Source organism: Pollicipes pollicipes, unplaced genomic scaffold (genome assembly GCF_011947565.3).
Source record: "Pollicipes pollicipes isolate AB1234 unplaced genomic scaffold, Ppol_2.1 Scaffold_5724;HRSCAF=6776_pilon_pilon_pilon, whole genome shotgun sequence".
Classification (NCBI taxonomy): domain Eukaryota; kingdom Metazoa; phylum Arthropoda; class Thecostraca; order Pollicipedomorpha; family Pollicipedidae; genus Pollicipes; species Pollicipes pollicipes.
Genome location: NW_023596746.1, coordinates 4,077,066 through 4,089,859, shown reverse-complemented (window position 1 = coordinate 4,089,859; position 12,794 = coordinate 4,077,066). Strand labels below are relative to the sequence as shown.

The 12,794-nt window shown below is 47.8% G+C and overlaps 1 protein-coding gene across 1 annotated transcript; it reads left to right on the top strand.

The window, feature by feature from the left end:
• The first annotated feature begins 2,850 nt into the window (after window positions 1-2,850).
• LOC119102340 (coiled-coil domain-containing protein 137) lies at window positions 2,851-11,961 on the top strand. Its single transcript, XM_037225707.1, has 6 exons — window positions 2,851-3,083; window positions 5,496-5,645; window positions 6,425-6,566; window positions 7,898-8,116; window positions 9,986-10,096; window positions 11,782-11,961. Exons 1-6 carry the CDS (start codon window positions 3,016-3,018, stop codon window positions 11,959-11,961), a joined length of 870 nt encoding a protein of 289 aa, XP_037081602.1. The 5' UTR covers window positions 2,851-3,015.
• The last annotated feature ends 833 nt before the right edge of the window (window positions 11,962-12,794 follow it).

The following is a 12,794-nucleotide window of genomic DNA, read 5'->3' as shown; positions in this document are numbered from 1 at the left end:
CACCTGCAGCCGGACGCTGCCAAGCAGTCATCGGGGACAGGCCGACCCGCACGGCCCCTCGCCATAACTCGCCGCGTGAAGGGACAATCCTCCCCCACGGGGACGAAGTCTCCACGTGATCGCCGTATCTGAGCAGGGAGCCGTCGCTGTGCCACTCCTCCGGACAGGGGAATACGTCCTCAGGCAGTCCGGCACCGGCATCACCCATCTCACCGACGACGTACTCGCCTTGGAGCGGGATATCAGCTTCCGACAGCATCTCACAACCGAGCAACGGCGACACGAACGACAGGTCGGACGAGCGGCCCGCCAGCCCGTCAGGCGACGCCGACACGTTGGCGGCCGCCTGCTGCTGGGGCAGCCCGGCCATGGCCGGCACCTCGGCCCGGTAGGGCGACAGCACGTCGCCGTGCTGGACCGGTGACATCGCGCCGTGGCCCAGCTGGAGCATGGCCGAGGCGGCGTCTGTCAGGTCACAGCCCATCGGCAGGTGGGCGCCCTCCGTCCGACACACGCACAGCGACGTGGCCAGCGTGGCGGGGCACCACGCCACGTGACAGATCGGTGTCGGCAGGCTCAGACTGCCGCTCGAGTCGTCCGAACACGCGCTCCGGGCCGTCTCGGTGGCCGAGCTCGAAGCGAGCGAGGACACCGTCTGCACGGCGGCAGCACGGCACGCCGGCGGGCTCGGCGGCGCAGACAGGATGGGGACCGGGGAGGCGGCTGGCGGCGAGAACTGCTCCTCCTTGACCGCACACGGACGCTGCAACGCGCTCGTCCGCCGGAAACGCAGCACGTGTGGCGCCACGGTGGGTATCACGTTCTCCGGAGGCCTGGTCGGTTGCGTGACCTCCTGATCATCAAGGGAGGCACCGGCGTTCATTGTAAAGTCCAAAGGAGTGATACCTGCAACGAGAGATTGCATTATGCCAAACCTACCGAGCTTCATGGATATTTCAACATACTTTTTGTTAAGTGAGCAACGTGCATTTTTAAGCAATCCTTCAACACGAATTTTGTTTACCAAGCACACACACATGCATGCACGTGCATCCACACACACACACACACACACACACACACACACACACACACACACACACACACACACACACACACACACACACACATAGGTGTATATATATATATATATATATATATATATATATATATATATATATATATATATATATATATAGTTTTGGTGGGTTTATTCACTTCCACTCCCAGCTGCCCGCCCCCCCCCCCCCCACGCCCAACTTACTTTGCGGAACTACAAGTCCGGCCGCTGCTAGCTCAGGAAGAATTCGCCCAGCCCTTGCCTTTGACCCCCCCCCCCCCCCCCCACCCCCACATGCTCCAGTCTACAAGGCGTACAAGGGTCGTCAACGATGTGTTTGAGATGATAATGTTTGGAGTTTTAGGGCGCGCGACGTCAGAGGTTATTTTGCGAGAAGCTTGAGGTGTCTCGTGTCGAAACCTGAGTGGCGTCAACGATGGACGTTTGAGATGCCTTAATGTCTGATCATTGGGGCAGCAACAAATCGTCCAACGGTTTGTAGGCGGGTCGGCGCTTATCACTCGCAGCTCTATTACCTACCTACCTACCGTAGTCGTAGTTTCACAAAATGAGTGGGGGAAGGGGGAGGGTGAAGTGAAAAACGTCCCATTCCATCCAAAAATACGCCAACACTACGAGTTAATACCCATATTTGCCCTAGTTTCTTTTCAAATGAGAGGTTGGGGCGGGAGTCAGAAGCCCTGAAGTCGGGGGGGGGGGGGGGGAAGGGCAGAGAAGTCATTCCAACTGGAAATTAAACAAGGAAACTACACCCCCGCTACCGATATGCATAGTCATCAATTTTTCAACCTTACCTTTGAACCCCATCCATCTATGAACCCCACCACAGACTCTCCATCGTAACGAAAATGCGTCATCGATTTCATTTCTGCAAGTTGAGTGAAATCTGCGCCCCAAAACCACAGCACAAACCGCGGTACATTTAACGGCCCCCGACTCGGCATACAACACACCCTACTGGACAAGGTACTGGACACTTGACGCAAAATCGCGCAGCCCACATTCTTCGATTCGATTCAACACAAAGGCGGTCAAGTTGCGAATTCTGCTGGAGATCAAGAATGTTATAATACTTTTACAAACAAGCTTATTACTCATCCTTCATGATATTTTAATGCTATCCATAAATTATTAATGACTGAACCGGGTTGTTATCTGTGATGATCTCATTTATCTCACTCATGTTTTAATTCAATGTTGCTATTAATTCATAGGTATGAAATTAATATTATAAAACCTATGAAAGAAATGTACGGCCTATTGATTTTTCTATTCTCAGCATCATCAGTGATCATATTTGTATGACGAGTTGTGATTGGGTGAAATGAAATGTGTAAAATGCAAAAAAATTAGTTTAAGAAATAGGAGAACAGAATAAGTTGCATAATTATGTCAAGATTGAGGTCAATAAACCGATTCTGGGAGCTGACTAATTGGCAATGATTGCCATTTCTTATCATGGCAATGAGTTAAAACGGGTCCAACAGCTTAGATCTATCCACAACGAGATCTATCAACACGAATGCCTTGATTTTTGTTATGTTGCTAGCGGCAGTGTAGCATTTGGGCTTACAATTTAACATGCACCAAATCTTATCATCAGTCACTTAGTCTTCATGGTGTGAGGAGTCGCGCATACAACACAATAAGTATATTGCAGCCAATTAGCACAATTCAAGTTTCGCTCTTCCCATTCGATACATCGCAGCGCACATGCGACTTTCGACAGCGATGCTGGGTTTGCGCCAAGGCCGTTTGCGCGAGGCCGGCGTGCACTCGTTTTGTGCTTCTACTGTTCTGTGGTGCTGTCCGGTGTATGTGGGCCACCAATCGAGTTTTGAATATCTGAAAGTATCTGCTTCTGAACGTACTTGTGTTGTTGCTCGCGTTGGTGCTGGCGTCATCGTACATCTAAGAAATCTAGCATCTTTGTAATGGCAAAACGCGCCCACGGAAAGAAGGCGACCAAGATTAAAGATCCGTACGCTATCAGGAGAGAGAGGTTAGTGGAGGTTGAAACCTGTGAAGAAGATAAAATTGCGGATTTCTTAAACATATTTACAGAATGAGTATTCTGTGGGAAACAACTGCTGAAGTGACTTTCATGCCACAATATTCAACCAAAATGTGTGGTATACCCCAAAGCCAAAATTATCATCATTATTGTGTACATATTGTATACTAAAATAATAAAACTGGTATCAATGCTAGAAATGGATCCCAAAAATCACCATTGTTTGAGTGAGGCCAACATTTGAGGTTCTATGGTCAGATAGGGGTCCAGGACTAGGGAGTGGACTACCAGTGTTAATCTACTAAGCCCTAAAATGATGTTGTCCTTGTAAAGTTAAGTTGTTGTGTTGCATGCTATCAAATGGAATGGAGCTGGGTTACATGTACTCTGAGTTTTGAAAGGGTTGGGGCAAAGTGTGGATATTACATATGAAATAATTGCTCAGACTATTGTTCTTGTTTGATGTGTTAGTATCTATAGATGTTTCAGCCAGTTAATTATCTCATTATTTACACAATGCTTTGGTCAGTGAACTCTGCAACAGTTATTAGGTATTATAGAGTCCTGAGAAGTGCTGAACAATGCTTGAGTATCACATGGCCCAGCTAATATAGAAACTATCTCAATGTTGAGCTATTCATGCTTAAAAACAAATTGGCAAGTGCCAGTATCTAATCCGGTTGAGATAGAAAATACATGAGGAACATGGTGCAAGAGAATGCAGATAACATGGATGGAAGGATGAAATTATTTTTGAGACCATCATCCATGTCAAGTGTGCTAGTGTGTGCACAACATTTGACCAGTTAATTCTATGACCACTGCCAGGTGGTATGGAGTCCCAAAAGGGATTGGATAATCCCTGACTCTCAGTCATGCATGCATCACAACCCAATTGTCTCCTCAGAATTGCAGGAATTTGAAGCAGGGTCTTCTGGATTGTGAGTCCAGTACTCTATCAACTGAGCTAACTCATGATAATTTTCACTGCCTGGATTTCTCAGTTGGTAGAACACCAGACTCATAATCAAGCTGACCCATTGTCAGATTCCAGCAATGCCAGGGAGGTAATTCAGGTTGTGATGCATGCATGGCTGAAAGTCAGGCATCATCCAGTCCGTGCCAAAACTCCATAACACCTGACAATTTCAGAGAGTTAACTGGTCAAAATGCTGTGCATGCAGCAACACACCAGACAAGGATAGCAGTCTGAACAATGATTCCATCCATGCTATCTCCATTCCCTTTGGACCATGCTCTTCATAGATTTCAAGCTTCAACCAGATTTGATACTGGTGCCCAGCAGTGTGTTTAAGCATGACCAACTTGAAAGTAAGGTAGTTTCTATACTAAACACATGGTTTGTTGGGGTCAGCTTGACCCTCCCCAAAGGCTTCTCCAGAATGATTTCCAACCAGCCCAGTGTGGCTGTGCCACATTTTTCATAGCCCTAAACAATTCAGTAGAGGATCATTTGGTATAAAAATTGATACATACCTTGCAGGGTCACTGACCTGCAGCAGGTCAAATTCAGGCCACAGACTCAAAAAAGACAATTTCTTGGGAATCTCTCAAGGGAATCTGGTGCAACAATGGAGTGTGAACAAAGCCATGCATCTTGGATAGTTTTCTAGGCAAATTAATGATTGAATTAACAAATTCCATTTACCTAGGGTTAGGTGTGAGGGTCAAACCAAGGTCAAGGCCAACCTATTTTATCGCTCAAGAGATTGCTGTGTGGGATTGTTTCGGGCACTCATTTTGAACTAATTTATTACATGAACTGTGTTGTATGTTTTCCATGGACTCCTTAAATGTCAAAAGAGGTCACAGAACTAAAATGACCCAGGTCAATATTTCGTTTTAGGAACACACTATATAGCATAATCTGTGATGCTTATTGAAATGCAAAAATCAAAGCAGTCTGGTATGATTTTGTTCACTGTGACCTTTGAAAGATCACAAGGTCACTAACCTTAAGTGAGCACCTGTGAGCATTGCTTAGAGCAGTTATCTAGGTTCATGATGGTTGCATGAGAAGGTCTAGGGACACTGGGCACTAGTCTGCAATATGACCTTGTTTGACCCCACTTAACTGGAATGTCATGACCTAGAAACATCAAATTTGTACACAAGTGATTTTACATACAGGCCAAAACATCCTGTGAATCTGGTGTCTCTAGCCATCTTAGTTTATGAGGTCTCAGGGGGGGGGGGGGGGGGGTTCAAATTATCCTTCCACCCAAGTGGAGGGTGTTCAACTGACCACCTGAGTACATGTGAGTGGGCCACCATTGTCCTCCACTGAATAGACACCTAAATACTAATTTTCTTGTGCCCCCAAAATAAATTTTACAGCTGACTTCTAACATAATTTTGACCATATTTTAATTTCCACAGGGACCGAGGAAAAATCTTCAACAGGAAGCCTACCAATGCTGAGGATGAGTTTGTGCCAAGGAAAGTTCAGGATATGATGAAACTGGTAGATGGAGAATGTAATGGGATGAAAATGCACAACAAAAAAAGAAGGAAGCAACTGAAAAATGGGTAAGTGATTTATCAAATAACTCCTTTACTCCAGCTGGCAGAAAGCCTCCAGTATGTATTAGGACATTCTGAAGGAGTCAGAAGTGGCCACCCATCCTCATATGTGGGTGATGAATAACTTCCCTGGGTGGAGAGGCCACGATATGACAGTGATGGAACCCATGCAAAAAGACCAGACTCCCAAATTTTCTGCTGCAGGCCATCTATGGTTGCTGATAGAGCTGAGGTGAAGGTGAAAGGAGAGAGCCACCACAAAACAATGGTGGGAAAGTCACATTTCTCACTTTTTGGTCCCAGGGGAGTTCTTCCCTCTCCAATAATTTTTGGTGGCTTACTTCTTTTTCACACTCATCCAGTGCAGCCATGTATTGGAAGGTTTATAAATGGTCTTCTTGCTGTGTACTCCTTGTCATCAGGTGTTTTGCTTTCTGCTCATGTTTTGTCATTGTCGCCTGGTTTTCGCGACTTCACGGACTGATTGTTTTGTTTCTTACTCAGTCAATCCCTTATTTCTCCCTAATACTTTGAAGTCTGTGTGTACTGTGTGGATAAATGACAGAATCTTGGATGAGCTTGAACAAAAGCAATGCAACCTGCATCAATGTGGCTTTTACATATGATGGTATTCCATGCAGCTTACTTAAAATTTTGGAACTAGACTGTTGAAAAATAATGCAGGATGTGAGATAAGCACTTAGTGGATTTCCACAATGCATTGTTTTACATGTGTCAGCATTGACTTGTGTTTGTCCAAAATGCTTGTTTCCTATGCTTTTCAGTCGGATCACGTCGAAAGCTTTTGTCGACATTGAAACCCCAGAAAAAGGCATGTCTCGCCCACTGAAGCCCATCCCTTTGTTCGAGCAGAGACCAAATGAATCAGATTTCAAATTTCTGCGTCGTGTGGAGAAAATGACGAAGGTAAGGGGCGTGATCTACTCCCTTTACCAAAACAAGAAAAATACACACACCCACACACAAAAAGCAAAAAAAAAATTGTATCATCGCAAATGCGCCTCGCATGGACTGCGCTTACATTTTGAACCTGGTGTGCTTAATCGCTTGTAACGAGAAACGCCATCACCCAAAGCTGCGTTGAGAGTTCTTTCAAGAGTCCCGTTAATGTAATGGTTAAGCTGCACGTCTGGGAAACAAGAGGTGCAAGTGTAGGTTTCTTGCGGTACTTCGGCCGGGGTTAGAGGCAGGCGACGCCATATAGCCTCAGGAGCTTAGTGTGTCGTGAAGTCTCAAACACAAGCACAGACAGCTGTTATTATAAGATGGGAAATATGTTAATGCTATTGCCACGACGACTGATGAGGAAAGTAATTATGCAGCTTTCCGGAAGAAGTGGCTTCAAAATGTTCACCCTATTTGCGGATCATAACATATCGTGGGTGGTGCCGACTGGTACTTCTTTCTTCCTGTCGACATGTGATGATTGTTCTGGAGGGCCATTCTGCCGAATGTTCGTCACCTTGCCACGTCTGCAGGTGCACCAGGTTGCAGATTTTTAGTTACCATGCTTCCGGTTTTCACGATATTGTAAGGGTTTTGGGGTCGTGCGAAATCGTACATGGGATATGGCTTTCAAGTTTGGATGTATTTATCAAAATTCCGCCATTCCAAGCTTCGCGCGCGAGCGTTCGATACATCTGCGCACCATAAACCAGCCCCATCCAGACATGGAAAGAATGTTGTGAAAAAAACGATTTTTAGAAGCGGGAAGCTGATCATTTATAGACCCTAATGGTGACCACAGCCAAGCTCGTCGAAAGGCGTCGGAGGAACATCCCATACACCTTCATGAGGCTGTAGGAGCTAATGATCTAAGAGCCTTTCCTTCTCCTCGCAACACACTGGCAAGGATGGCTTCCCGAGAACCTCTAGGGATATGAGAACCTTTAGGGATAATTGATAATGCTCTGGATACTGACGATGGGATCAGGAGGCGGTCAGTGTGCGCCAAGATATCCGTGCGGATGATCTATTTAGGGTGCCGAGACCTGGGATGCCCTTAGGGTGCTTGAACCTGGGAAACCTCATTGCCGGCAACCTTTGATGGCTTGAAGGACTTGTAACGACGCTTTGAGTTTTAGGAATACAAACCGGTTTATCCACAAACGTAGTAGATGACTATCACCATTGTATGCATAATGCTAATATATTATCAACGTTATATTGAAAGTGTTCTATTTTGATGTTCTTGTTTATGTGTGTGATGGGAGGATTGTGACACCAATTATTTCCAGGAGCGGATCCAGCAGTCGAAATTTGAAGATAAGTACAATGTCGATATTGTTCCTGACCCGGTCACAGGTAAAACGAAAATGATTAGCAGGGAAGATGAGCGGCAACAAGTTCGGAGAAAAAAGAAGAACGTCAGCGAAGATGGCGAGGAGATTCCAAAGAAAATCAATAGAAAGAAAGCGAAAAAAATCAAACGCCAGCAAAAACTGGCAGGAAAAATGGTAAGACCGCGCCTCGGATTGGTTTGTCGGATTGGTTAGTCTTAAAATTCATGGTAACTCACAAGCTCGTCCTATTTGCATGCATAGGTGGATCAGGTAACGAAGCGAAGAGCTGCCCTCTTAAAGGGAATACATGTGAGTTTTATGTACGCCTTTCCCACCCGAAAGCTTCATGTAAATATCCACATTAAAGGGAATGTTTCGCATCTGAAGATATTGAAGCAAACATCAGATATGATTGAACAGGCTCAGGTGTGACGATTGGTATGCTTTTAAGTGGAAAAGACTGCTCTATAGTACACATTTTTTTCTGTTTGGTAGATACTCTCCTCAATACGTCATTATTTGACTGCGTCATCGTACCCCACACAACATTGATTGAGAGCCACTTGACGGTCGTTGCATCTGAAAGTCATACTCACGGACGCCCGATACAAATGACGACCATTGTAGTTTTCTTGGCCTCGGCCGCCTCATGGCTTAAAGAATTACAAGATTTCAACTACGTTATTCTGGCGTCATGAATACCAAGGTGACGTACGTCTTTTAAGCTCAGGAACCAGAGGGTCCTGGGACGGGCATGGCCGTGAGCTGCATCGAAAGTTTTTTTCAATATCGCTGTTTTAGGTGATATACACAAATACAAATTTGGGACACTCCCTTGTCGTCAAGTTTGTCGTCATACGTTTGTGTTGTGTTGGTCAGCATTTTTAACCAAAACACTAGGTCTTGTGTAATGTAACGGCGTGTTTTGTTTGTGCGGCGTGCGATGGCTCAGTTAGTTAGAACGCCTGCCTTCCGATCTACCCACCCCTGACATGGTGGGTTCGAATCGCCTTAGGCGCTCGCTATTTGTCCTTGGCGGGTATGGTCTGCGGCGTTGGCAGCGGCCGCGTTATAGATCAGTTGAAGTCAGAATGGAGGATGGGCTGTGCCGAGCATTGCGGTACGGTAAACTTTCGCCACCAAATTCTGCTGTTGACCTAGAATGGCGCGATCGGATGGCGGGAATCACGCGATAATCACTGCGTAGCGTGAGCTTTGATCTTAGAAATCATTCTGTCAAAAAGGTTTGGATGATATCTTGATGTGTAAAACGTCAGTTGCGACCAAAACGGCGCAAGATTTGCCTCCCTCTAGTGTTGTTTTTGGCCGCTTGTTACGTTCGGCGAGGCCTTGTGCTTCTTTAACCCTACATATGCATCGAACCCGCGTTTTTCGCGGAAATTTGCTCGCATACAAATCAGAAATAGACGGTTTTCTAGCAGCACCGGCACTTGTAACCGTCACTTGTAGCGCCGTCCATGTGCCAATTACAAACTAACATTTCTAATGACGTCATCCAATCCATAATTGGTGGAATGCATTCTGTTCACCACACCTCAAGTCAGGGTGTAAGTTCCTTTTCAGTTGGTGTATGTGTGTGTGGGGGGGGGTGGTCTTCAGCCCCCCCCCCCACCCCCATCTTGAGAAGGCTGGTTTCAGATAGAACGTCTACCCCTTCCTGCCACCTGCTTTTTTCATTTAATACTTGACCTGCGGAAGATTTGGTAATGTCGAACCGTCTTGGTGGGAGTCGTTAAGATTCCTATAGCTTTCGTCGCAGCATTTTCTTTGCAATTGCCCCGGATTTCCTCACTTTCACAGACACTGGTCCTTTTCCCCCGGCAAACGTCGCCTCAGTCTCTGTTACCTTGTACTGACCGCGCGTGGTGGTCGCTTCCACCCCGACCGGCATGAAACGCTGAGGCGTCGACACTGTTCACTTTGTACAATTCTGGTGCATGCAATTTATCATTTTGTTTCGTTTGCGTGCTCAGCGGGTCTGGTTGTATGGTGCACTAGCATTGTGTGTTTTTCCGTCGACAGGATGACTTCGCCCATCTGAAAGACAGCGTAGAGTTCGGGGAGGTGGTGCATCGCCCGCCGGAGCTGAAGGCTGCTCCCAAGAAGGCCCCGTCTGACGGCACTCAGGGCAAAGTAAGGAATGGTCCGCGTGCTGTGCTCGTAGGGGCGATGCGGCGGGGGGGGGGGGGGGCGAGGGGAAGGGAGGGGAGGTTGCTCACCCTGCCGGAAGGCAGGGGGCATGAGTATGTTTTTCTCCCCTCAGAATCTTGAGAGGTCCGTTTTACCCGAACTAAACGCTTTGCAACTTGGTGAATTACCAAAATTAACATCAAGGAGGTCCACATAGCTGCGTCCAGATGAATTAAATTGTGCGGAGAAGATCCTTTTCTGCATCAAAAGGCCCGTTTTATGAATCTTCAAGCCCTTTCATGAAGAACGTAACCCATGCTCTCGATGATGAGACCCAATTTCGTGGTAAGGAGGCCCTGTGCTGACCTGGAAAGCCCCTTGCTGACACTGTACGCCCCCCCCCCCCCGCCATGTGAAATAGAAAGCCCCTGCTCTGGATAAGGAGGCATCCCGTATATTTTAGGAGGCCCGTTTCTGGAACATGAGGCCGGGTTTTGGGAGATGCCCTTTTCTGTATCGAGAAGGTCTACCCTCTATAATCAGAATGCCTTTATTTAATACAAATGTTATTATTCGTATTTCGATATTTGTGTCGTCGATATTTGTATATGTAGGCATGGATTTGCAAGGCCCGCTCGCTCTCGCTGGCACCTCTGCAAGCGGTGCAAGGCCCACTCGCTCTCTTCCTGCCTGGCCTCGGGCGGACCCTGCGTGTCCCCCTCCGGCCCAGCTCTCACGTGGCGTGGCGCTCCTGATGCCAGCTGGGGTGACAGCGGCGCCGGCACGGCGACGTTCTCGGGCAGAGCAGCAAGCATGAACCAAACATGTTGTGCAAACCTCTGCGTGCGTGCTTGTTTGTCGCCAGCGATAGGGCGTCCTGTGTCTATGAATCTTGACTGTTAGGCCGACGGCAGGCGTCTCCTTTCGACGTGGTGGCCCCGTTTTCCGAAACGGGGCCACCGTCATGGACGTTCTGGGGGTAAACGGCGGTTTATCCCACCTGGCCGGACGGCGCACACTGTTTTCTCCCGGGGATTCGGTCAACAACAGGCACCGCTTTGTCGTCTCGCGCCGATCGGGTGAAGCGTCTGGCGGATCTGCATCCGCCTCTCAGGCCCTGCTCGGCGTGATAGTCGTGTCTGGTTTGGCGAGGGGAGTCCCTGGTCACGGCCGGCTTGCCTGCGGTCCCACGCCCCACCAGGAAACTACCGATTCTGGGCGGGTGGTGCACAAAAGGGATAGCATCGAAATGTTTGCCTACGTGTGCATGGATATTGATCCGTGTAACGATTTGGTCTTGGATCACGTGCCCCGGTGCCTCTCCCCCCCCCCCCCCCCGTTGATTGCGACACTGCCCAAAAGGCTCCCTGTGAGGCGGCCCGATTTCGTCCAGGAAGCCTCCGTAAAATCCTACCTTCAGTTCAAAATCCGTGATGCCCCTATCCCTGCATGCTCAATGCAGGGGCTCATGGCGCAAATCATGCTCGAGCATGACTTTCCGGTTAAACGGCGCATGGGGTGTTGTGGAGATCCAAGCTTATGTGAAGTCCACGCTTGCCATACCGGTTTCCATGCTTTGCTTTGCCAGGTCGCTTATTGTTATAGATTGTGGTAGTTTTAAAATTCAGCTGATAAAGGTGGAAATCCATCTACACGAGTTTCAATGCCATTCTGTGCCTGTCTTTCAGCCCGGTCGCAAGTCTCTGCTTCTGAAGAAGCTGTATACGAACGCTCAGGCGGGGCTCCGACCCTCGTCGGCACCGAAGTCCCTGCACCAAAAGGCCTCTCTGGAAGAGGAGCGATTGCGAGCGGTGGCGGCTTACCGACATCTAAAGCAGCAGAAGATCGAAAAGGCGGCGAAATCGTAGCAGTCGCTGTGACCTGGGGTTTGCATTCGGTGCTTTCGGGGAGGGGAGGGCATCGGCAGCGCACAAGTTGTGACGTGTTTTGTTTGAAATGACATTGTTACGCCCGTGCCTTATAAATACATTGGCGGACAACACTGTAGTCAGTGGCTTGGCATCCGATCTCATTGATGAGATCTGGGCGGCGGAGAATGGCGCGTAATAATTCGGTGCTAGTCTCGGTGAAAAGCAATAAACAGCGCACTGTGGATGCCCAATCCCGGGCATGGTAATCCGAGATGGGCTTCTGGTGCACTGGAGGGCCAGGTGGAAAACACCGAAATAACTCAAACCTCACGTGGTGTTTGTTCATATATCATCCCATATTCAGACGTATCAAATAATCAGATGTACGGGATAGATTATCAGATAGCTGGAAAGCATCCATGGTCATGGGGTCCTCAATATCCCTGTAGAATCCCCCAATTTTTTTGGGGGGAAAGCTGATTGTTACTAGCTTGGGAGGCCACTGAGGATGCTACATGCAAAGCATCAGTGATTTACTCCACGCAGCCACTTATCGTCTTACTTGTTTATGTCATTAGCTCAAAAATTATAAAAGACTATCTCGCGGTAGCGTCATGCTTCTGCTCCAGTTATAGAAGTACTAATATTGATGCAACAAAGAAAACCACGTTCCCCTTAAACAAGTTGGCCACATGCGACGATTTTTTGGAGGGGGGGGCTTTCGCCATCTGGGAGCCGTTTCTCAACCACAGACGCTTTGGCTGCGCCCCTGGCTCCCAGCGTTTTCGGAAGAAAGTGGGGGAAATTCATTCGCGAAGCTTCGTCAGTGC

Excerpts from the sequence above, each read along its gene's own strand:
- LOC119102340 (XM_037225707.1), top strand. The coding sequence starts at position 3,016 with ATGGCAAAACGCGCCCACGGAAAGAAGGCGACCAAGATTAAAGATCCG. Across the intron at positions 3,084-5,495 it reads TACGCTATCAGGAGAGAGAG|GGACCGAGGAAAAATCTTCA; the intron begins GTTAGTGGAGGT and ends TAATTTCCACAG. Across the intron at positions 8,117-9,985 it reads AAAAACTGGCAGGAAAAATG|GATGACTTCGCCCATCTGAA; the intron begins GTAAGACCGCGC and ends TTCCGTCGACAG.